This window comes from Pelodiscus sinensis, chromosome 1, assembly GCF_052426305.1.
Source record: "Pelodiscus sinensis isolate ZL-2025 chromosome 1, ASM5242630v1, whole genome shotgun sequence".
NCBI classification, from domain to species: Eukaryota; Metazoa; Chordata; order Testudines; family Trionychidae; genus Pelodiscus; species Pelodiscus sinensis.
The window spans coordinates 244,221,696-244,248,362 of NC_143052.1; the positions used below are offsets into that span (position 1 = coordinate 244,221,696).

At 42.8% G+C, this 26,667-nt stretch overlaps 1 protein-coding gene across 7 annotated transcripts in view; it reads right to left on the reverse strand.

Moving 5' to 3' along the window:
• ARHGEF7 (Rho guanine nucleotide exchange factor 7) overlaps positions 1 to 26,667 on the reverse strand; it is a 195,135-nt gene that overhangs the window by 92,486 nt on the left and 75,982 nt on the right. For all 7 annotated transcript variants that reach the window (XM_075918578.2, XM_075918736.2, XM_075918554.2 and 4 more), the window contains one exon: positions 8,912 to 9,113. In XM_075918578.2, coding sequence (XP_075774693.1) covers positions 8,912 to 9,113 — 202 coding nt within the window. The remainder of the gene's footprint in view (positions 1 to 8,911; positions 9,114 to 26,667) is intronic.

Consider the following 26,667-nt stretch of genomic DNA (forward strand, 5'->3'; position numbering starts at 1 on the left):
TCCCAGGCAAGTGAGGGCCCGGCGAGCCTTGGAGAAAACAGACTCGAATGCTGAAGGGTGCTCAAAAGGGTAAAGAAAACACGGGGAAAGGGAAGTGATACCAGGTGAAAACGGGGCGCACGGCCCAACGCGTTTACAGGATCCCACCCCCAAAAAAGAAAATCCTTGTTATAGTCCGTGGTACCTGTTACACTGAGTAGAAATGTTCACCCTAATGCTCATGACAACAGCTGGGAACACTATTTGAATAACCTTTTATAAATGCATATAAAAAGGGCTCAGATTGTCTGAAACAAATTATTTTGGAATAACAAGGTGAGTGAGGCGATATCTTTTGTTGGACCAACTTCTGTTGGCGAGAGAGACAAGCTTTCGAGTCCACACAGAGGAAGAATTCTGTGTAAGCTCAAAAGTTTGTCTCTCTCAGGAGTCTTGTCTCTCTTGTATCTGGGGACCAGGGCTATAACAACACTGCATACAACAAATGATTCTGTCCTTTATAAATAAATAGCTGGGGTTTTTTTAAGTGATTACAAATGGCTCTAAGCCACACCTGACTCTTACAAAGTTTTTTATTTTTTTAAAAGTCAGTCAACAGAAATATTTGTCTGGTTTATCTTCAATTCAATCTCATGCTCTCTAATTCAAGACTCTTCCACATGTCGCTAACTTATATCAGATTTATAGTTGCAAACTACCTCCTTGTACTCCACAACACATTTCTTCAGCAAAATATTTCTACCACAACTTCTGCAAGATTTCTGTCATCTTGAATTCCTATTATCACCAGACTGTGTATGTTAACTGATCTATTTGCATTTACACTAGATTAAAATTCCTAGGTTCCTTACATGTTTGCACAGTGCCAAGCACATTATAAAGTGCTCAACAAATCTACTTGACAAATCTACATTCATTCAGACAATTGTGAAAATGAAAGCGAGTAGAAGTTTAATTTTTAGAAACAGAAAGAGGTGAAATTATTTTAAGGGAATAGAAAGGCAGGAAAAGCTAAAAAAACTAAGTCAGCAGTGCATAAAAATAAAGTTTAATAAAACCATACTTTTTCATCTTACTCTTACAACCTTGATAAAATGCTCAAGAAAAATGTGCTGTCTCCAAGGCTAGGATTTGAATGAAAGTTACAGAGTAATAGGGCTACCGCTCTGAAAAAGAAAGATGGAATGTACTTCTGAAAAAAATTATGGACAGAAAAACATACTTTTTATTGTTTCTACTCTCTTCCCTCAGGTCAACTCACTGTGATTAGTATTAGTCCTAAATGGTTTCCATTAAAAAAAAAAAAAAATCAGGTCCAGTAACAATTCATAGGCAGGTCAGATATGGCCATGCCTGTCTTCCCTTGTAAATTAGTATGCTACGTAACTGGGAATGTGTCTATACTACATAGCTTTTAGCAATAAGGCTATGTCAACACTTTTGTCCACAAAGTAATTCTACCCCCAATGAGGGGTTTTGCTTTGTGAGCAGCAGAGCCCTCCTGCAGACAGAGCAGCACTCACACTTTCACTTGCCCTGGCAAAAAAACGTTTGCAATTCTTCCAGCCAAGGGAGGAGGGGTAAGCACCCGTGAATGACAAAAGTTTTGTCAATCAAGTACAAATGTAGACATAGCCTAAGAATACCAAGAAACTGACTACAGAATATTTTTCTATTAAAGGTGTAATTAGAAAAGAACATTCAAGTTTTACCAACTAATAGAATGATTAAAATCTGTGAATCAAATGACAGTCACATGTCAACAGTGGTCTCATTCCCAAGTATAATTTCTTATTCATCTCAAATTAACCAGCTCTTAAACACTTCTCCAACTCTCTTCTTGTACTATGCAACACACAGCACTACCTATATGAAATGACACATTTCACAACTTCTCAAGTTCACTTTGTATTTTTTTTTAACAAAAAAGAAATGCTATCAAATACCTCACCCAGTAAATATTCTTATCCAGCAAATCTTTTCTGCCCTATTATATGTAGATGTTACACAGAGAGATAAAAATAAGGATATTATCTCTCATCAAATAATTTGCTATCTCTTGAAAGAAAAATAAGCCTCCTTTTGTAGGCTTTAAAGGAGACCAAATGGGGAGTAGCGGAGAGATGTGCCTTTTTTAGGGATTCTTTATAGCATAAACAAAGGCTTAAAGAGGATTATTTTTCCTGACAGAAACAAAACCTGGTTTTTGTTTATCTAAAACAAGATGCCAAAAATAGTTTAAAAACTGCAACTACAAAACACAGAATAACTGGTGAGGCAACAATATTGCTGAAAAGGGTGTATATCGACCCTACAGCCTTCGTCCCACTGATTTAAGAGCCCTACCTTCCCTGGCATAACTAATTTACCTCCACATAAGGCTTCGGTCGGTTTGGTTAGGGCAACGCAGTGTCTGTGGAGATACTGTGTCCCTTGCATCAGTTGTTGGCTGTCCCTGTCAATGAACTTGACATGGCTTCCTGGCTCCAGCAGAGAACAAGCAAGGGGGGGGGGGAAGGCCTGAGAAGCCCAGGCATCTGGGCACCACTCCCTAGAGCCACGAAGCCCTGAGCAGCTTCCCCTCCATTCCCAGCAGGAAACAGCGAGCCCACCAGAAGTCTATGGGGCAACCAGGCTCCCAGTAAAGAGCTACCAATGGAGCTGAAAGATCCAACTCTTAGCTCCCCACACTGCCCCTCGTAGGTCAGTGGAAGTGCTTCTGGTGAGGACCCACACCACTGACCCAAAGAGGGCAATGTGAACATGGAAGTCGACCTAATATAGTTCAGCTTACATTTCTAGTGTAGACATATCCCCTGATTCTATGAAAACATTCAGAATAAAAATTATTTCCCTTCTCAATTGACAGATTCTCTTTCCTGGGATCTGCAAAGACATAACTCTATATACTTCTATAGAAATTAACAAAACATAATTTTCTCACATTAAAAAGGCAAAAAAAAATAGCTTTAGTAAAAAGTTAAGACTTTCTTTGCACATCATAAATTTAGACAGAAGATTTTTTTTTCTTTACAGCTAATCAAACTATGATGCACTAATACAAGTGTTAGAGTTTTTTTTAAACCATCTTGAGCTGCACATCACACAGTTAGCAACTGAATTACTAGTCAGAAGAGACAAGAACCACATTTTAATTTCAGATTTAATCCCAGCTAATTCCATATATCTCTTTTCCCAGATCTCTCTTTTCTCATCATTCCACCCTCATGTGCTATTAACAAGGGCAGTATTACAAAGTTAACATCTAACTCTTCCTATATAAAAAAAAAAATTAGAGATTAATTTCACACCTGATTTCAGCATAAATTTCAATCTACAATTATCTTTTTAAAAAACCTTCAAGCAAATGTATACTTTTACAAATCTTGTGAGAATGCAAATATTGTATTTAAAGTAGTGATTTCTCCTTAATTACTTTTCTAATTATTATTATTATTATTATCATTATTGAATTTGTCAAAAACATGAACTATAATAGATTGATTATTATAATCAAGTTTACAGTCTCTCTGCTAGTAGGGTTCCTGTTTGGAAACTGGATGGCAGCAAGATTACATCATTCCCAACCAAAGCATCAGGTGGTCAATTCTCAAGGAGCAGGATAAAAGAATTGTCGCTGTCCTAGAATGACTAGCTTCACCTCTCCTCAGGAAGCACACTACTTCCTTGAATTTCTAACCAGGGAAATCTGTACATCAATGTCTCGCTGCCATGGCACACTTTACCATTTATTTTGGCCTTTTAGTGAACTCTGTCTCCCTCCATGAGGATGGGCCTAAAGACATTAAATGAGGCTCTCTCTGCCACCACTGAAGTCTGACTCAACGCTGCTTTAACCCAGATAGGTTAGGGAATGAACTTGGAACCCCTACACCTATGGCACCATCTTTTCTTGTGGTCAAGGAACCAAGAGTAAAAACTTCTTTGGCCACGGTCAAATAGCGAGGGTCTCTAGGGGAAGACCAGTACTGAGGCAACATGGACTTGGTTCCTTCATCCCCTTCCCATAGACAAACTAGGAACCTACTTTTATGCCAGGTTTTTGATCTTCCCTGTGCAGCCTGAACTCCCTGAATAGTCTCTCTTGTTCATACAAGTCAGCTGTTTCAATAGCTGTTTCCCCTAATGCCGGAGTTTCTTCCCACACGGCAGCTCATGCTCTTTCAGAGTCAACCTCAAAGAACTGCTGCTGGACAAAGTGCTCCATCAATTAATGATGGTTGTTTGCTCCATTACTCTGCACCCATGTTTCCAAATAATCCACCATTTCATGAACATATTCCCTATGACCTCACATATCATCAACTTCTTTTGAGGTTTATGAACTCGAGATGATATTCCTCTGGGGTAATTTGAAGCAGTTTTAATGGAGACTCATTAGACACATCACACCTCATGGCCTCATCTATATAGGGTAACCATATTTCCCAAAAGGAAAACAGAACACTGCATCGGGCTCGCCCAACTCTCTGAAGCCTGCGACCCAGAGACTAGAGCGGACAGCCAGAAGTCCCAGCATCTAGCATCAATGCTCGTCTCCCTCAATGGGTCCTTTGCACATCCCCTCCCGCCTGGGATAACACACCCCATTATTTGGCTGCTTCACTGAGAACTGTGTCACGCTGGTCCTCTAAGCCAGCGTTTCCCAAATTATGGGTCACAGCCCGCTACCGGGCCGCAGGAAAAAAATACCGGGCCTCAGCATGGCTGCTAGGGTATTCTGGGCTCCAGGAGTGCCCGTGTGGCGGCAGGTCTCCCAAGCCCTCAACCGGGCTGAGCAGAGTCTACAGCCAGATGTTCCGGGCTCCCAGCAGAGGTGTAGCTAGGGTTACCAGGTGAGTTGAAAAAAAATGCCAGACATATTTGATCCAGATGGGGGGAAGGAGATCGGCCGGGAGAGGAATGGAGCAGGCTGGGAGCAAGTGTGTGTATAACAGGAAACTGGCCACCATGAAGGAGGGCTGTGGGGGGTGGGGTTTAGGAGTAGAGGGGCTGGCCAGGGGAGGTCGGGAGGAGGTGGAGGAGGAGAAGGGGAGAACCAGCCACCAGAAGCAGTGCTGGATGAGGGTAGTGGAGCTGGCCGGGAAGATGGGGGGAGGGAACCGGCAGGCGGAAGCAGGGCTGGACTGGGGCTGGCCCGGGGAGATCAGGAGGAGAAGTAGGGCAGAACCGACCGGCTGGGAGGGGTTGGGGGGGAGCAGGCTAGTTGGGGGGGTCATCGGGGGCAGTGGGTCTGGCCAGGGGAGATCAGGGGGTCTGCTGAAGCAGGGCTCCCGGGGGACGCGAGATCGGGATTAGGGGGGCTGGCCGGGAAAGATGGGGGGAGGCTGGGGAGAACCGGCCACCGGAAGCTAAGCTGGACAGGAGTAGCGGGGCTGGCCGGAGGAGATCGGGGGCCTGCGGAAGCAGGGCTGCTGGGGTGCGCAAGGTCGGGGGCAGCGGGGATGGCCGGGAGAGATTGGGAGGGAAAGTGGGGGAGAACCAGCTGGCTGGGAGGGGGTTGGGGGAAATGGGGCTGGCTGGAGGGAAGCGGGGGCGAGCGAATCGGCCGGTGGGGAGCGGGACTGACCCGGGAGCATGCAGATCTCAGGGCACTGTCCATCCCGCGCACGGTCCCAGTGAAACACGAGTGAGTCTGGCCCCAGGGATTCCATTTTGCCCCCCCTCACACACTCTCCCATGAGTAGTTGCAAACTGTCTGGCTGGTAGACACACTCACGCAGCCTGAGCACATCTACCAGCTACGCAGTTCGCAACTACAAACTGATACACCTCATAATAATAAAACTTACCTAATGGGAAAATACCAGACATTTTATATGTCTAGTATTTTCTCAATTTGTTTCCCAGACAGAACCCTCAAATACCGGACTGTCCAGTACTAAACCGGACACCTGGCAACCTACCCCTCCTTGCACCTTCCTTCCTAGCCAGATCCCTACCCCCAGACTGCTCCTACTCCCACCTCCCAGAGTGCCTGTGTGACGCTGGGTCCCCCAAGCCCTGGCCCGGGCAGGGTGGAGGATGCAGCCGGGTGAAACAGTGAAAATTTATCAATTTTTCATTCTTTTTTAATATGCGTTTATATTTTTGGGCTGAAAAAAACAGTACTGAAAAAAAACGGGTTCCAACTATAGTAAAAAGTTTGGGAATTCCTGGTTTAGCCAGCTTTCTGTCCATTTTACAGTCCATTTATCCAATCCATATTCCCTTAACTTGCTGGCAGAATGTTGTAGGTGACCATATCAAAAGCTTTGCTAAAGCTGGCACTGGGGGCTTTGGGAGGACCAGAAACAACATATTTGAATATTCATCATTTGCTTGATGAATATGCAAATATATGTTACTGGTCCTCCAAAAGCTCTTGAATGGATTTACTGGTCCTCGTGTCAAAAAGTTTGGGAACTCCTGCTCTAAGCCTATTGCTCCTTTGAGCTCAGTTCCCTTTTGTTAAGTAAGTCTGATCTCTTTGCCATTTGACTGGCTTACTCATCTTACACTGCATTTATTCAATTTTCTTTACTGGAAATAAGCAAATTAACAAACCACAACCTTTAGTTTATTTGTTTCCAGTCTTTCTATTTTTGGATCTCTGAGTCTTCAGCTGATAAAAATTGAAAGAGCTGTTTTTTGTTTGCTAGCAAACGGGGTACTGATGCTGTCAATTTCACCTTTGTGACATTTCTCAGGGTGCTCAAGGCTAATAGTCACCACCTGCCTCCAGCATCAGGGAGTCTTGCATCTATTTAGGGCCATACCGAATTCATAGGCATGAAAACCGATAGATCATGAACTCTAATCTCCCTTGTGAAATCTGGCACGTAGCCAGGGACTCCTACCCTGCACTGAGCTCTAGCTGCTAATCCGCTGGGGATGGGGAGGAAGGAGATTTCCTCTCCCTCTGCAGGGGCCATTCCTGCAATGGGTTAGACCCACCTCTGGGATCCCTTCCAGATACAGAAAGATCAGGCTGCTCCTTGGCCTCTGTTTGTCAGAGGCTGGAGAGGGATGGCAGGAGACAAATCGCTTGATCACTGTCTTCGGTCCACCCTCTCTGGGGCACCTGGTGCTGGCCACTGTCGGTAGACAGGATACTGGGCTAGATGGACCTTTGGTCTGACCCAGTACGGCCATTCTTATGTTCTCCAGCTGTCTCCTCCACCCGCCCACCCAGTCCCCATCCCATGAGGCTACAGTTGAAACTATGACTTTTCTGTGTAGCAAGACTGCAGCCTCAGCTGTCAGCCCCCCACTTGGACAGGAGATTGGCAGAAAAACCAGACCTATGATAACCTGTCCTCCATACCCTGTTACTTTCATTTTTGTGCTGCTGGTGGTGATGCTGGCCATATAGCTGGGAACCCGCTCAGCAGCCTTTCTCTCTGGCCGCCCAACTCTGAAAGCAGTGTCCCTGCCACCAGCAGGGCAGAAGTAAGGGTGGCACAAACCCGACAATAGTCCAGATGGCCATAGTTTCAACACTGTGAAATTTCAGATGTAAACAGCTGAACATTTTAAAACCTTCTGGCTGTGAAATTAACCAAAATGGACCGTGAATCTGGTAGGACCCAGGAGTGTTAACAAAAATCACCCTATCAAATATTCTCCCTCTGAAGACATAAGGAATATGCGCATAAGTCAGCCAGCAATACGAAGTCAGGGCTTGTAACAGAGGCACCCCCACCTTACAATCCTTTCAAAGTGGCTCCTACGGAAGTCCAGCCCCTGATCACACAGAGGTCCCAGATGCTCTGTTCCCAATTGAATAGTGTATCACAGTTTACCAGTTTTACCTTAGGCAACAGCTCCTGTATGACCCAAAGCACTTGAGCTCAATTATAAAATGAAAAGTGAAGTTTATTTAAGGAAGAAGAGAAATTTCATATAAAAAAGTGTGACAGATGGGAATGGTTATATTATATCATCCAAACACGCAAACAAATTTAACTAACCAGTTAGCCTCCTGTCTAAAGAAGCTTATCTTGCCCAAAGTTATGCGTATGCACACTCAGCAGTATTTTTCCCTTTACACTGCAGTCATTAAAAAAGTATTAAAACAATCTAGTACGTGGAGACAATTTATCTAAAAACACAATGAAACAGAAAGCCTGTCTCCTCTCAAAATGATATGCATACTTTTAGCAGGGAGACACTCAGAAAAATCAGTTTGAAAATGTACAAAGGCAGGCTTAAAATATATAGATAGCAACACAGAAATAAGATTATTCATGCCTACTTAAAAGAGATAAATTGTTATTTTATGAAAAATATGACGTTACATTTAAAAACTTGCTTTGTCTTGAGGGGAAAACTAAAAATTTTCAATTCCATGTTGTTGAGAAATTATCTTTTAAGAACACCCACGCTTCCTTATATATTATATGCAAAGTACAGAACATAAGACTGTCCATGCAGTTGTCAAGGGTAAAAAAAAAAGCATAAAGGGTATCGATTTCCATGAAATACCTATGTACTAACCAGTCTAGACATATGGTAATATTTTAGTAGAAATTATTTGAGAATGTGGAGAGCCTACCTTGAATCATTATCAATAACAGCACCAAGACAAAACCCTCCACTCACAACACGGAAATCAATCGTTATAGGTGACAGAGACAAACATAATTGTAAATATAATGGATGCCAAGAACGCTAAGCCAACATCACTTTAACATTCTCTCTCAGCTCTTTGTAAAATATACATCACCTGTGCACTCAATCTATGAACAGAAACTATATTAATAATTTGGAAGAATTAAGAATTAAAGACTTATATGGCTGAGAAATACTGATACGTATTCATTAGCATTTGGAGATATAATCAATTATTTCTCTCTCTTCTTAAAAGCCAAGAATCACATTTTGCAAATATGTTCTCTTTCAGACTCACCATTTGATTTTATTTCTCGTACATAGTTACTAGGAAACCATCCTGTTTTGCCATTGTGAGTTCCTTCCCACCAGCCTCCTTCTTCCACTCTGGTAACATGAATAATATCTCCTTTTGCAAATGAAAGTTCATCTTCATTGGTCTGTTGAAAACTAAATTTTGCTCTCACCACCAGCTGATGATTGCTGTTATCTGTCATGTCCTAAAAAAGCAAAAATGCAAATGAAGGACAGAACTTTAAGCATATAAGTGTTCTTTCATTACCAATACACATGTCTCTTCATCAAGCACAAACATATTAAAATTAAAACACTATATTTATCAGAAGCTATAAAACAAGACCCGCAGAAACTAGTATGCAAGAGTTCATTTATTCTGCCATTGTATTTCTGTGACTTCTTAGAATCAGGCAAGGCCAACAAAAATAAAATGAAAAAGAAAGATTTATACTATTCAAAAAATCAGATTCAAGATCTCTGTGAACAGAACTAAGTTTATAAACAGAGAACACTGCCAGGAGAGGAAAATGGGCAGTGGGGCAGGGTATAGGTGGAGAGTTCTGGAAGAAGGGGGTGTGTACTGAGAAAGAGTATTTAGGGTGTTGGAGGAGCACGCGTTGGGCAAGGTTTTTTGGTGGGGATACTTACAGTCTCACACTAGGTGAGGGGCAGTGTCACACTCCCTGTCATGATGGCAGATGGGTGGCACTGGCCTAGGACACAGTACCACCCTATCAGTCAGCACCTCCCTGTAGTGAGCTGGTGGCTGGCCTGAGCACCCCTCCCTGCTAGGCTCTGAGGCCCAGCAGTGGTGCAGGTTGCCTGGCCAAGAGACAGTTGGCAGCTCCATTTACCCAGCAGACTAGGCCAGTAGCTGTGTGGGCAGATACCAGCAGGGGAAGGACCAATCAGAGTGTGGAGGAGAGACAGGGCCATAGCCAAGCCAGGCCAAGTGGAGTACAGTAATTGCCCAGGGTACAATGCAACAGAAGTGGAAAAATGACAGAGACCCAGGGCAGGGAGTTCAAGTATGCTTGCTCACCTGGAAAACTAAAGAGTCTAGCTATGGCTCTCCGGAAATGGGTATTTCTGATCTGGAACAATCAAGGAAAAATCCCAGACATTTCAAGAACCTGCCCAGATGAAGATCAGATGACCAAAAAACAGGTCATGTCTGGGAAAACCCAGATGTATGATAACCCTATAACTACCAAAAAATGTAAGAACTTAGCTGGAAAAATATTCTGTACAAGACAGAGACCGGTGGAGAGGGCAACAGATAGACCTGAACCAAAATCTTAAAGTTAGACCTATGTAAAAGGTCATATTAGGAGAGTCAGATCTCGAGAGTTAGGATTGAAGTGTTCAAATTCCAGTTAAATTAAGCAAATCATGAGAATTGGGTGTGGGGAAAAAACCCACAAAGATTTATTGGCGGTAATTCAATAACTACGTGATTCATTTATTAAGACAACCATTTTTCAAATATAAAAATAATGGTTGCAGAAGTATTTTTGAACATCCACACTGTATTTTAAGTTTGTATTAGGTGTAATTTTTTCTTCATTAATATTAAATAGTCTCTGGCTCAGAAGTGTAAGATGTCACTCACAAAAATTCTCTTTTTTTCCATTCTATTTTAATTATTTGGGCAAATGATAGTCACATCCTCATCATATTTTCCTCCTGATTTCGGTGATGGTGTTTTCAGCAAAAACCTGGACACAACGGTTTGTGAGATTTATTTTCAGACACTGACTCAAGCACAGTAAATAGTAACAATATTTGCCGGTATGCTAGATTATAGTCATTAACATGGATGTAAGCAACTAGTCGACTTGCATAAGCTTATTGGATAGTCAAATGGAGTACTCGACTACTCACATCTCCTCCCCCCGCCTCTGTATGAGAGGCAGCAATGCGGGGGAGGAACAGCAACCTTGTCCCCCACCCATGGAAAGGGGCTACTGCTGTCAAGAAGCCCCTGTTCATTGCCAGCTCCGGAATGGCTGTACATCTTCATTTTAAATGTAGTAAGAATCACCAGGCTCTTACTACACTTAAAAAGCAGAGTTGCACCAGTCCAGAGCAGGTGCGAGCTGGGACTGCTCAGTCCTGGCTTGCACTGGCTCTGGGAACCACCCCCGCTGCAGCTCTGCAGAGCAGCCCTTATCGACTAATCATGTAGCCAATACAAATTGTACACGATTAGTCAAATAACTGCTCTTTAACAGCCTTAGCCATTAACAGATCATATTTTATATTCAACCAAACATCTTGCGTTAGTATCTCCGCTGATTCTTTTCTCCTCTATTTCCTCACTTGCAGCATCTAATAGCAAACCTGCAACTCTAATTGAAGAAATAAATGCAAGTGTTTCAATCTTTTTTTAATGGTTTGATTTTGTGCCACATGGAAGACGGTTCCCAGGAGAATGTAGCCAGGGTGGAGGTGAGGGGAACCTAACTTGTTTCAAGACTGATTTTGAAAAGATCATGAAGGGCATAATATGCTGGCACTGCATACAACGAGCATATGGTCCATCCACAGCTGCTACGAGCAAATATCTCCAATGTCTGGTGGCGGAATACTAGATGGGAGAGGGTCTGACTTACTACTGAGAATTTTTTCCCAGAGGTCTGGCTACTGGCTCTTCCACATGGCTTAGGGTTCAATTTATCACCGTACTTGAGGAAGGAATGTTCCCCCAGATCAGATTTGCAGAGATCCTGCGGAGGATGCGGGGAGGGGTCTCCTTTCTCTGTAGCTTTGAGCACTGGTCACTTGCCCATGTGAACTCATGAAATGGTGCATGCTCTGTAATGAAGTCTTTAAGTCAAGATTTCAGGTCTTCAGTAACTCAAGCAAAAGCTATGGGCCTATTATACGAGTGGCTGGGGGAAATTATGTAACCTAGGTATGCGCAAGAGGTCAAACTAGATGCCCACTGTGATGGACTCCCCCTCCCATGGTTTATGAAATGGACTCATGGACATGAATATACATAACTCAAAGGTGGTTTGAGCGAATTATTTCATGTAACCCATCGATCTTCATGTCACGATCTGCTGGTTCTGTTTATCTTACTCTGTTGTATGTATCATTTGTGTGTGTAAAATTAGACACAGGGAGTGGGGAATAATGTGTGAGTTTCAAATGTATGAATGAGAGACATGGAGGGTGTTACCCTCAGCTGTTAAATTACGTCTTTTGTCCTTCAGCCTGAGCAGTGGTTGGTAGGGAATGGCCTCAATCCTTTAACAAAAAGAATAGGAGAGGAGAGGTCTGGGTCTTTTGGCTGGGCTGCACCTGAAGGAAGGGGCCAGGGACCCCAGGGTGTCGAAGAAAGCCCTGGTTTGGAGGGGCAGCTGGAAAAGAGGTCATAGGGTGAGTTTAAGTTTGCACTGATGTTTCAGTGGAAAATTAGCCACGCTGTTTTGTTTCTTTTGATTTGTAACTTACTTTGCTCTGACTACTTTCACTTATTACTACTTAAATCCTACTGCTTCAACTTAATAAAATCATTTGTATTTTCTATCAAACCCAATGTAAATAATTGTTACCTGGGGGGGCAACTAGTGTGCACATTCCCCCTTTCATTGCTAAAGGGGGCTTCCCTAATTCTTTGGGGTTTGATCCCATCTAGGGAGTGCTATCCCAGGAGGTTGGGCCCTAAATTGCACTCTCCTTGGACCTGAGGAGGTTCAGTGTTGGTACTGCTTCCCAGTGGGGGCAAGGACCTCAGCTTGGGGCCTGGGCTGCGGGAGACCAGGGAGGTGGCCCAGCAGGACCGAGCAGTGAGGAGCCCCAGAGAGCAGGAAGGCGAGTGGCAGTGCCCATGTCAGCACCCCAGGAGGCGCCCCTGAGGGGTCGGCTGTGACTACACCTCATCAGAGCCCTGATGGTTCCTTCTTGCTGTAAGGTCTAGGAATTTATGTTATTAGTATCAATGGGCAAAGCTGTCTCACCAAAACATTTGTCTTTCAGTTTTTCGTATAATCATAGAACAATTTTTTGCTCATTTTCTAACATCAAAGACAGACTGCTTCTGAAATAAATTTGTTTAAAGGTTTTTGAAGGTCTGATGGGACTGGGATGGGACTTAAATTATCACTGTAACTATGTTTTAATGACAATAGCATAAAAATCCACCATGAATGTTAGTAAATTGTACAAAGAGCTAATTATGCTCGCCATTAAAAATGTATGTCTTAATTTCGGTTTGAATTTCTCTAGCTTCAACTTCCAGCCTTTGGATCATGTTACACAGTTCTCTGTGAGACTGAATAGCCCATTATTAAATATTTGTTCCCATGTAGGTAACGACAGACTAATCCAGTCATCCCTTAATTTTATTTTTGGTAAGATAAACACAGTGAGATCCCTGAGTCTATCACTATAAAACATGGTCCGGTAGCACCTTAGAGACTAACAAAAATAGTATCATGAGATTTCATGGGCACAACCCTCTTCTTCAGAGGACAAATATGAAGCAAGGGTTGCATAACTGTCATCTGAAGAAGTGGACTGTGTTGTGTAAAGCCTCTGCCCAAGCTATTACCCTTTAAATTGGAGCTACTTGATTGATGCGGTTTAATACATTTCCGGAAAACATAAGGTCCTGCCAACATCACTTAAGAGTAGGGCCACTCAACACACAGCTAGGATCCTTTGAACATGGCCTCCACTGGGAACACGGCTCCACAACGGTGAGGTTTCCCCCCAGGCAAACAGATGGGCTGGCTGAAATAGATGGGTACAGAGTATTGGCATTTCTTGCCCCCAGGGAGGAGTGCCGGGGCATTGTGGGAAGTGCTGGCTATTTAGCCTTGTGAGCATAGCCTGAGAGGTGTTGACTAAGGATGCTAAGGACATGCTTAGCAAATGCTTAGCAGATAGCTGAGTCGATTAGTCGCTTCCCCCCAACGTTGCTGCCTCTATTAGACAGAGGCAACAAAAGGGGGGGAGGGAGAGAGGGAGTACTTCAAAGCAGCAGAACCACATGGAGCCCGGTAAGAGCTCTGTGCAGCACTGCTCCTTTGAAACGCTGTGGCGGCATTTCAAAGGGGCAGCGCCACACAGTTGATCCCAGGTTCTGTGAGGCACTGCCCCCCGGGCTCTGTGGTGACATTTCAAAGGGACAGCGCCACACAGAACCCAGGATCAGCTGTACGAGGCTGCCCCTTTGAAACGCTGCCATGGCATTCCAAAGGAGCAGCGCTTGAAGCCTGGGGTAGGCTGGGGGCTCCCTAGCCGATACTGGGTTCGATGCATCATTTCCAAGGAACCCCGAGTCAGCTGGGGAGTCCGCAGCTGACCCAGAGCTCCACGCACTTTGAAATTCCACTCATGGAGCCTGGGATCAGTTGGAGACTCCCCAGCTGATCCTGGGTATGCGAAAATGCATCACGGAACCCGGGATCAGCTGGGAAGTCCTGAGTTGACCCCAGGATCCATAAGGCATTTTTGCAGAATCCGGAGTCAGCTGGAGAGTCCCCAGCTCACCCCAGGCTCCACACGGCCTTTCAAAGTGCCTGGAGCTAGCTGGAGAGTCCCCAGCTGATCCCAGGTTCCTTGGAAATGCCGCACGGAGCCTGGGGTCAGCTGGGGAGCCCCGAGCTGACCGCAGCTTCCCGTGCCATGTCAAAGCATCAGTGCCACATGGAGCCCAGGGTCAGTGGGGAACTCTGAGTTCCCCGCTGACCCCAGGCTCCATACGGGTACTTCTACTTTGAAATGCACTATAACCACCACCCAAAGCTGGCACGCTGCACGCAGCCCAGGGCCAGTGGGAAGTCCCACTGACTCCGGGCTCCATTCATGTGCTTCCACTTTGAAATACACAAGAGTCCCCGGGGACTCTTGTGCATTCAAAGGGTAAGTGCCCTCTGTGGAGCCCAGAGTCAGCGAGCCTTCCCGCTGGCCCCGGGCTGCACACGGAGTTCCGCAGTCCTCCTTTGAAATTAGGGGCTCTTGTACATTTCAAAGGAGGAATGCGGACGTGCCTATCGACTAGTTTACTCAACTAGTAAATTAACTGATATTTAACATCCTGAGTGCTGACTGGCTCACACTGGTCACGCTTGGGTCTGGCACCGCAGCATAAGGCTTAATTTTTGTATTCATGCCCACAAGCGTGAAAGAAGCTATTTGCATATTGTGGCCAGAAAGACTAACCCCATATCATCCATCTTATTTGCCTCTCTGAAGCATACAGGACAGAGAAGGAGCAATAAAATCAGCATAGTCTATGCTGGCTCATCTGATCCTGAGAAGCTGAAACACAGATATGTGGATAGAGAGCAGTTAAGTCAATAAGCTGGCCTCGAGGCTGCGGCTGGCACCTATGTTGATTCGAACACACACACAGTCCCTGGGAGGGGAATTTCCCACTGAGAAAACAATGTCCTGTACTTCCAATTTAATCATCTCAAATCTCTCTTACAAGTGTAAATTAAGTTCACAACTCCCTTGTAAGAACTGGTCTCACAGCAGACAGACCAGCATCAATTGGCATTACAGATAAGAAAGAGAAATACGTGACCCCATGAGTATAAAAGATGAGCCCAGCACACACTCACTTTGAGTGTCATTCTACCCTCTACCTGCTGGTCGGGTTAGGTGTTTGACCTCCCGAGGTTCTATGGGGACGCCCACCTCGTATTTTCGTCTTTCCTAGGAATTGAGGGACCGGCCCTGGACTGACATGCTCGAGTCGAGAGGCACAGAAGGGGGTAAAAATGGTACCTGGATGTGGTCCTCTGTCTTAAGTGTACACATAGAAAGAGTAAGCTGTTACTTGGTACCATTATTTCTATTTTTCTATCTTTATCTTCTTTGTAACCATTTTTAAGACCTATATTTTGCTAATAGTTAAGAAATAGAGCAATAGCCATTGCAACAATATGATTTATAAGCTTCCTCAATAAACCTGTAACTGTTTAAGCTTTAACCTGCCTCCTTCAGTTGCTGTAACAGAACCAAGCACAATTTAAAAGAACTTCAGCCGGTCTAAAGGGACAGTTATAGGAAGAGCTTAGGCGTTTGGATCTGTGTCACTCCCAGGTGACAGGATCCACTGGGGCATCTTTCAGTCTTTCTCCAAGGCTGCCCGCTGCGAAGGAATTATGAATTCTAGCAGCTGAAATCTAAGATGTAATAAGCTCTTCCTATATAACGGGGCGTCTGTTGGCCTACTGGCCACCCTCTGCGATGGGACCCCGGTCCTAGCAGTAAAGGCACGGACGTTAAACCTTTTCTCGGAAACATACACACACACACTGCCCTGACCGTCGGCTGACACATATATATGCAACCATGCTTAAGTTGAGGCCTTTGGCATGTGCTGAGAGTATCATTGTGGCCCCGGGGGCTTCCAAAGTAGCCCTGACTTAGAGAATGACAAAACCTGCTGCTGACAGCATTATTGTGAACACTGTTTGGGGGAGTGGGGGAAGGCAGTTGTCTTCTAAGTCACTTTATTACTGATGATTTGTAGATGATTAAGATGGAGATTGTTCTCAATCAGTTGCTGTGCCTTGCAAATTATTTTTGCAACTACTGAGCTTTGAAGCTTTTAATGGTTTCTTTGTAACTTTCAGCTGCTTTGCTTTTTAAATTCTGTAACTTATTCTAAGCTGTATTCCACCCTGTGATAAGAATGTGTGTGTGAATGGAGGCTGGAGCTTGTTTGGGGGTGAGGAAAGCAGCAAGGCTAAAAAAAAACTTGGAGCCAAGAGCCAGGAGATGACTAATTAAAGCACTTCACAGAGACACTGCTGCTCTAAGCAAACAAAGAACCCAAATCGAGGGAGGCCTGGGCATGCTCCTCAGTGAGAAAGGACGCTGCATGAGTGACAGGAGCTGCCCAGTTCCAACAAAAGGAGAGAGCACATGGCAGAAGCCTTCTCTATGATCAGCTCACCATGACTGCAGGCAGATGCTCAGGACATCCTATGCCTTGGCTTTCTCTTTCGCTCTCTGAAATCCTTGCCTGTGTAAGTGTGAGTGTGCCTGAAGGCATTGTAGGGATAACATATCAATGTATTAAAAATGTGACTCCCCATAATTTGTTCCCCACAACTTAAAGTGTTTAGATTTATTATTAATTCTTATTATTATTATTATTAGTTAAGATTGTTAAATGTTTAGATTTATTATTATTATTGCCCCTTTAGAATATAATGTATTAGGTCATGTAATTTAGAACTGTTAAGAATATAATCCTATGTAGCCAGAAACAGCTCCCCCTCTGTGTCCCAAGGTATGCTCAAACTTGTGCAAGGGGCTGCTTGAAATTGACATTGCAGAGATACATTGTAACAATGCATTGTCAAGCCACTAACTCTGCTATGGGAGCCAAGCCCTGTAATTGACTAAGGGCATTGTTACATAATTGGCGCCTGTTCTCTTTAAAACATTGTAACTTTACTCAGCACTCAGAGAATGTTTTAAGCAATACCACCCAGAAACTTTTGTAACTACAACTTTTATTATTATACAAAATACTGTATGGGAAACATTAATTAGGGAATGTATGTAAGAGAGAGAGTGCTTGGACGATGAATGAATGGTTCTGAGAGGTGCCAGCCTGAGAATACAGCAGCAAAGGGCTGAAGAAGGCGTCAGGTGCCAGTGCAACCAAAAGGTGTCAAGTGGAGAAAACCAAGTACTGGAGGTCCACCCGATGAGATCACTGACGAGCACCTGGCAGCCACCCTGAAGACATCAGCATGATGCAGCAATTTCCATAGACTGGTATAGGAAGAAATTCCTATAAGAACTGGACTAAAAAACTATGGAATCAGAGTCCAAGGTTCTGCTGCCAGCCTACCAGGAGTTTCAGATGCGCATCTGATCAGGACTTCGCTCCCCACTACCATCACTTGTGTACAGAGTACCTGGCCAGTATTCTGTCACAAGCAACTTCCAGGCTAGTAACTATAACAAATACACAGAACCTGAATGAATGGATGAATGAATGTTTATATGTATAAGGGTTAAGTAGTTAAACAACGTTGTTTGCTTCTATCTTCTCTTTATTTTTTTATTATTATCTTTACAATAAATGTGTCTTTTTGCCTTATCCCCCTCATAAGATCCTGCTTGCTTTTATTGGTACAACAGCATGAATGAATGTGAGAGAGAGAGAGAGAGAGAGAGAGAGAGATGGATTTTTCCCCTTTAGCTTAACCCTATAGAGGATAATTCCTCATTTAACAAATCCATGAGTGTAACCCTGGGGTAATCTCCAGTGCAACTTGGGGTAACAGACTGTGCCCCGAAAGCTCATGATACTATCTATATATTTTTGTTAGTCTCTAAGGGTATGTCTACACATCAAACTTAATTCAAAATAACAGCTGTTATTTCAAATTAACTTTACTAGCAACTACACATCCAAACCACTATTTTGAAATAAAATTCAAAATAGTGGAGCACTTATTTCGAATTTGGTAAACCTCATTCTACGAGGAATAACACCAAATTCAAAATTGCTAATTCAAAATAAGCGCTGTGTAGACACTTATTTCAAATTAGGGGGCCTCCAGCCTTCCCAAGGTGCCCTTGTGGCCACGCCTGCCTCAACCAAGAACACTCCTCTTCCTCCTCCCCACCCCAGAGCCTTTAAAGGGTGTCTCTGGCCACAGTGCCTGTGCCAGCCCCAAGCCTGCCAGCCCAGAACCAGCAGTCACTGCCCCTGAACCAGTGGCCCCAAAACATGAGCTAGCAAGCCATTGGCAGATATGGGTGGACCTTACTCAGGTTTGGGGGAGGATGCACCCAATGTCCATGATCTCTGCACTAGATGGAGGAACACAGCCGTATATGGCAGGATAGCTGCCAGCCTGGCCACCAAAGGCTACATGCAAACCCAGGAGCAGGTCCGGTGAGACACCCCCCCCCCAACTCTGAGCTTTCCCTCCCCCCTTCTCCTTGCTTCCCCCTTCCAGCTCCCTCCTCCCAGGTTTCCGCTTCCCCTCTCCCACTCTCTCTCCTCCACTCTCGTCTCCTTTCTCCAGTTTCATCCCCCTCCCCCAGTTTTGTTAAATAAAACGAGTTTGTGTTTATGAAAATACGTGTAGATGTGTTATTTCGAAATAAGCTATTTCGAAATAACACTGTAGTGTAGACATACCCTAAGGTACTACAAAACCATTATTGTGTTTTACGTTTTTTTTAGTTAGGCTAATACAGCTCAGACTATAAAACATGTTCTCATACTCTTTAATCATTCTCACAGCTCCTCTCTGAACCCTCTCCAATTTATCAATATCCTTCTTCAATTGTGGACATCAGAACCATAGTTACCTGTAAGCTTAGTGCTTGTGTGGCTGCTCAGGAGATACTGGTTAGCAGAGAGCTCACAGTTATGTCTGTGTTTCTATTGGCAGTGCACAAATACATGGCTCTGTGCACATAAAATTATTCTCGACATGAATGGGAAAAATACACACATGAATGGAAAAGATTAGAGGCAATACTGATCAGAACTACCTACAATATTCCAGCAGTGGTCACACCAGCATCAAACAGAAGTAAAATAACCTCTATATTCTTACTCAAGACTATTTAGTCTATGCATCCCCAGGATCATATTTAGCTCTTCTGGCCAAAGCTCATGTTCACCCGATTATCCATCATGACCACCAGATCTTTTTCAAAGTCATTGCATCCCAAGATAGACTCTCCCATTTGTAAGTATGGCCTACATTCTTTGCTCCTAGATGTGTACATTTATGCTTGGACATATTAAAAACTAATGTTATTTGTTTACACCCAGTTTGCCAATCATTCCGGAGCTCTCTATATCCTTTATGTCCTCTCCATTATTTACCACTTCCCAATTTGTGTTTAATCTAGAAGGATGTTAAAATTTATTTATTTACTTAAACGTGTAACTGCTGGTAATTTCAGCGGTTACATGTTTACACATGGGGGGCCAAGCAATTCTGTGCATACCCGCTCCTGCCTCCCCACCACCATACTGCTGCCTCTGATACAGCAGCAGCAGCACAGAGGGACGGGGCTGCGTGCAACCGTTCATATTAACCGATGAGCCCAGACTCATCGATTAATCATATACACAGGTATTCCTAGTAATCTGCAAGCTTTATTAGTGATGATTTAAGATTTTCTGCCAGATAACTGATAATATTAAATAGGACAGACACAACAACTGACCCACTAGAAACACACCTGCTCAAATACTGTTTCTCCTTTACAACGTTTTGAGACCCATCAGCTAATCTTTTAATCCATTTAATGTATGCCATGTTAACTAGAAAGATATAAAGTTTTTAAATCAGTGTCATACACTATCAATCAAAATGTCTTACTAAATATCAAAGTATACTAGATCTGCACTATTACTAGGGATGTTAAGTATTGGTTAATTGAATAGTCGATTAACCTCATGAATTCTTATCTGTTACTCAACTGTTCTATAGTCCCCGGGGGTTGGGCTGGCAGCCAGTGCACTCTGGCCCCACTCCCGAGGAGCCCCCTGCCACTCCCCACTGCTGCCTCCATATCACAAAAGTAGCAGCACGGGGCGCCAGGTGGGAGCTGGTCTGCAAGGGGGAGCCAGTTTAAAAACCAGCTCCCCCTCGCAGCCCGGTTGCCTGTCCAGAGGCAGGGCTGAGCTCTCAGACCCACTGCTTGGCTCCTAATACATTTTAAATGCAGAGCTGCAGCAGGTGTAGGTCCTGGATCTAGCATGAGCAAGGACTGTGCCAGGCTGCTGGCCAGCCTGCTAAAAAATTTACTGTTGGAGCGGAGGTGGGGAGGGGGGGTAAGCTTTTGCTTATTGGCAGGGATTGACAAATCACTTAATCTTCTTGATTTCAACCAGTCGCCCCGTTCACCGGCGGTGCGTGCATGCGCAATGCAGGTCTTGCGCATGCGCAGTGTGGGACTGGCGAGTAGGTTTCGCCGCCATTTGTCAAGCCCTGCTTATTGGTTAATCGACTACACTTTTGCATCCCTAACTATTACCTTTATCAATCATATCACGTCAGCGAAAAATATATATAAAATTATTTTATAGGATCTATTTTCTATAAACCCATGTTGATTGGCATTAATTATACTGCATTTCTTTAATTCTTAATTAATCAAGTCCCTTATTAGCTACTCCATTGCCTTCCCCACGACCAAGGCAAGTCATCCTGTTCACTCGTTTTAAATATTGGTACATTTTCTTCCAATCTTCTAGAACTTCTCTGGTGGTCCAAGTCTTATTGAAAAAAAAAAAACCCTCAATATTATTGATCTGGCATGATTCAGACAGTTTTTCTAAAAATCTTGGATACAAGTTCTGAAGCTGATCATTTATAAGAGGTCTAACTTTTAGTAGCTGATGTTTAACATCCTCATGAAAGAATAGTAGAATGGAAAAAATGACCTCATATGACTAAATCATCCATTTTTTTCTCCAAATACATAACAGTTATTAATAATTCTGCCTTTTACTAACAGAACAATACCACTGTTAGTACTTTTTTGTTCCTCATATAACTTATACTCCTCGTTTTCCTTAACTCTGCTTACCATAGAATTCTGCTTGTGCCCCTTTGCTTCAATTTTCTTCAATTGATAACTTCTGATTATATTCATTACTATCAAATTCTCAATTCTTCCATTTGTGAGCGCTGCCTTTTGTTCCCCGCTAAATCAAGTCTTGTTTAAAAAAAAAAAAATACAGCCTTCTTATTCCATTGTAGGATTGTGGCTTTTGGGACATGTAGTAACATTCTTAAAAAAGTCCTAATTATCCTTCACATTTTTCTGATTAAATTTTCTTTAGATGATTTGGCTCATAATTATTTTCAGTTTTGTGAAGTTAGCCCTTTTAAGATATGAAGCATATACACCACTGGTGCAGACTTCATTCAGTTTGCACAATATAAGCACTCAATTCCAGATCCTCTGCACCTCTTCAGAGGAGACAATGTTGAACTCTCCCATGTTAGAAGCAACATGAGTTAGGAAACAGTCATCTATAATATATAGAAATTCCCAGACTGTTTTTATACTGGAATTTTATACTGTTTTTATACATGAGACCAACAGGATGTGTGAGCCAAACTGAATTCCGCCATGATCATGCAGATTTTTTTCCTATACATTATAGATAGGGGCCAGTCATACAGACCTTGTATGATCTAGTGTCTGTAGCAGATGCCAAATACCCCATCATGTGCTTTATCAGTTAGGGCATTCATCCACTAGCATTCAAGATCAAACTTAAAAACCAGAAAATAGCAAAAAAAAAAGCACTTCAGAGACTAACAAAAAATGTAGATGGTATCATGAGCTTTTGCGGGCACAACCCTGCCCACAACCCTGAGGACCATTCACGGTTTAAGTTTTTTCAGTTACGGACTAACACGGCTACCCCTCTGAAATATCCAAGATCAAACTGTGCTGTGATACAGAGGGCTTCTCATCCTCCCTTTTCACCTACAATCTTTCTTAAATAGGTTATAACCCTTGATTTTCACATTGCAATCACAGGAATCATCCCACCACTTTTTAATAATAATCATAATAATAATTAATACCAACAAGATTAAATTTATACTCTGTGTAAACAATTTTGTTATTATTTTTAAAAAGTGTCACCAAATGGCCCATTGCATCTTAAGACTACTGAAGTGAAAAAGAAAAATGCTGGATCTGGGGCTCTTCTAAGGTAGAATATTTTTATGACACAGCCTGGAACTGGTATGGGACTGCACATAAAAATAAAGACTTTCTAAAACCTAAAAACATCCATTGAATTCAGTCATCATCATCATCATCAGAGATCAATCACTCTGATTACACCACACACACACACACACACACACACACACGGAGGGGGGGGGGGGGGGGGAGTCAACACTTGTTTCTATTCCTCTGGAAGGGCCCTGTGGTATCAGACTTTAAAATCAGAATGCATTTATGAACAGAAAAGCAATACTGCATGGAAATATTTTACATATATTAGTTTAAATATTTCCCTCTCTGAAGCCTCTACAGCTGGATACATAATAATGAAGGCATCTAGTTTTACAAGCCAAAGAACAACAGGTGGCAATGTTTAAAAAAAACCAAACCCACTAACACAGAAGTTCTAACTGGATGTCATGGACCCCTCAGGGGGTTACAGAGAGTTTTAAGCTGTCTGTTTCATGAGACTGACAACTCCACGCCTCCATTTAATTAAATACCACTTCATTTTTAATTTGTAAGGGGATCACACTCAGAGGGCTGCTGTATGAAACGAGTCATCAATACAAAGTATTTGAAAACCATTGCTCTAACACGTTTCCTAAGTATTTTCCTTAAATTATATCATGTGTATAGAATACACCAGGATGTATTTCAGTGCAAATGGTTTATCTACTCATTTGGGATGACCTGCATAATTAGAGTTTACCCCACACATGTGCTCATGCATATACAGCATTTGAATCTTACCACATGTGTACTATTTAATCATGTGTGCAAGTGAGCATGAAGGAGAGAGGAAAAACGGTCCAAGGACTCCATCTAGCAATCTGTTCCTGCAGATATTACATGTTAACTTCACCAGAGAAGTGAGAAAGACCATGTTTTCACTTCAAGCTGCACTGACAGGCAACAACTGATCCCAGCAGGAGAGGTTATGTCCCATCTAATATAGATGTGCTAACTGACCAGCGAACGTTCTTCTATCAACTCCAGCAATGCACAAAAATGAGAAGAGTAAGTGGAGCTGAAGGGAGATGTTGCATAACTTAAAATTATTGACATTGCATAACTTAGTTCAACGGCCCAAGAAGTGTACACAAGGCCTACATAGGGCTCTCTGGTAACAGTGATCTAGAACCCAAGACTTAGAGGTCTCAGGAGGGAAATTCAGGACAAGGGCTTTAACAGATTTACATTGTGTTAATGTTTCACACTAAACGAAAAGGCTGGGCTCTCCCTTCAAACCTTTTCATTGCTAAAAGTGATTCTTTCTCGGGGTTCCTTACCTTTCAGAGACAGGGGAGAGGCAGGGAACTCTTGGTGTCAACTGGACACAGAGGACGCCTAGGCCTATACAGAGATTATCAGGGTTGGATATAGAGATGTAAAATCCCATTTAAAATGTAGCCTGTTAAACTATAAATTTAATCAGTTAACTGGCCCACCGTGTTGCGCTGGGAGCGGGGAGCCACAGGAGCAGTCACCACCTGTGGCGCAGTGGGCACAACCTGGCTGAACAGCTCCTTAGCCTCAGTGTGCCACAGCCATGAGGTTGCTCCAGCCCAGCTCAGCCCATTGCTCAGCAGGCTCCTTCAGTCAGAACGGGCCATGCCCACCACACCATGGCCTGTGTGTGGGGAGGGGGCAGCTACTGTGGCTGGATTCTGGTTAAACGGTTACTATGCTAGCATGCTGGTAAGGTGAATGCTTACCAGGTAACCGGTTAATCCTTTACATCCCTAGTTGGATGTGTGCATAATAGTTCACGGAAAAGCGACAAGAGCTCTGAAATCCAGTAACCCGCTAGTTAGCATAATCATGCAAAACATAGGTACAGATAAGATAAGGAGTTAAATATCTATACTAAACAGAAAAAAATTAAGGTCTTCACCTGGCTTCACTCTACCAGAAGGTGACATACCTCAGGAATATTTCTTTTAGGCAGGAGATAGCAGACAACTCTATCACTGTCTGGTCATTTGAGCATCAAGCACTTTACTCTCAGTATGCCCATTTGCACACTCAATAAGAGATTACAAAATCTACAGTAGAGGAAGTCTACAAAATAGAACCAAGAACAGGAACATGTCCTACTTTACAATAGACAAAGGATTATTTGGGTATATCTTGGATTGCCAAGCGCTCAGGCCTCAGGAGACAAAGGGACCTCAAATTTTGACATAATTATACACCTAGCAGTTACAACAAACTATATATACATACATGCAAAAAATTGATTTAAGACATTGTGGGACCTCAGGCCTTCGCCAACTTTTCAGTCACATTCGAGTTTTCATCTGTGTGACTGGAGTAGATTTTGTAATTAGTGATTCTACATTATGAAACGCTGTTTACAGTCTCTGCACAGTTTAGAGGTTTTGAAAGTCATAATTAATTCTGTTACTGTAAAGTGATTTTGCTTGGCCTGAGGGTGAGTTTAACATTTAAATTAGATGTTTATCTCTGCATAGGAAATGTTCATATTCCTGTTTTTGTCTTAGGTGTCTTCGTATACAATAACCATATCAGGCTCAGCTGCAAACTACCTCTTCATCCAGTTTTAGATTCACCTGTAAAGGCCTCTTTGAGATAATAAACTTTTCATTCTAGTTGTTTAATAAACTTTATATCTAATCTGCCAATCGTCCAATTTTTGTATTCATAATAATGCTCCAGTTATATGAGGAATTTAATCATGGGAACAGGTTAGCAGACGAAATGTCAAGACTTTGACATAAGACTATTAGGGCCGTAGTAAACACCACCCCCATACCATTATCATATAATATTCATTGAAAAGTATATACAATTAAAATTTTGTATAAACCAGCAGCCTTTAGTGAATTAACTTATTGCGTGTTTCCGTGTTTAAAAGAACCCCTTTATAAAAATGAAGTGAAGATTTGAAAGTGGTTCAAGTAACAGATGGAGAAAGCAAAAGAGTTGAGCAACAGTTAAGAGTTTAAAGCCAACAACATCATTTCTCAGCTATTAGACGGTGGCCATACTGACAGTGACACTTCCAGTTCTGATGATGAAAACTTTGTACCCACAAATGACATGTCAATGTGACTGCTTCAAAATGAGGAGCTATTAAGACACAGAAATGCTAACAGTAGCGATTGATTCAGAATCTATGCTCAATTTAGAGACTATGCAGGCAGAAAACGAGGACCTCAACAATGCAGTCGTTTCTCAAAGTTAGTTTTCAGATCCAAGTAATATACCGAAAGATGCTGAAAATCATGCTTTTCCCCATTGTCGGCTGACAAAAACTCTTCCAAATGGAGATATCTACACAAGAGACTGGCTCTGCTGGAGCATAGAAAAGCAGGCTCTTTACTGTGTACCCTATTTCATTGTTAACAGTAATACTTCAAATGCATCAGTATTGTCTGATCCACCTGATTGGAGCATCAGTAGCGGTTGGAGGAAGTTGAAAGACTGAATACCTGCACATGAAACTTCAGTATCGCATAATGGTAACTATGTGACAGGGAAATCAGCTAGTACAGCAGCACTAGCTGATAGTTCAATTGAAAACTTATGCGAGTGAAATAAACACAGAAACTGATAAATGGAAAAAACTCCTTGAGCACATACTGAATGTCATTTTTCTCCTTTCGGAACGGAGACTGGCTTTGTTTGGTTCCAGTCAATGTATCGGTGACCCTACAAATGGAAACTTTCTTAGCAAGTATGACCTACTTTTATCAGGCCATATTAAGTGTGTTTGTGAATCACAAGAGAGAAGAAAATGCATGCAAGTCCATTATCAGTCTACCAGAATACAAAATGAGTTTATTGAACTGTGTGGGACATTTGTGGAAACAATTCTTGAAGAGATTCGACATGCAAAATACTTTTTGATTATTACTGATGCAGCTCCAGACTGTTCTCAAAGAACAGATGACCTTGGTTGTTAGATATGTTAAAACTGCAGAAAGTTCAAAGATTTGAATTGAAGAATGATTCATTTTGTTCAATAATTTCATGAAAAAAAACTGGAAAAGAAATTGTCACTCCTGTATTATAAAT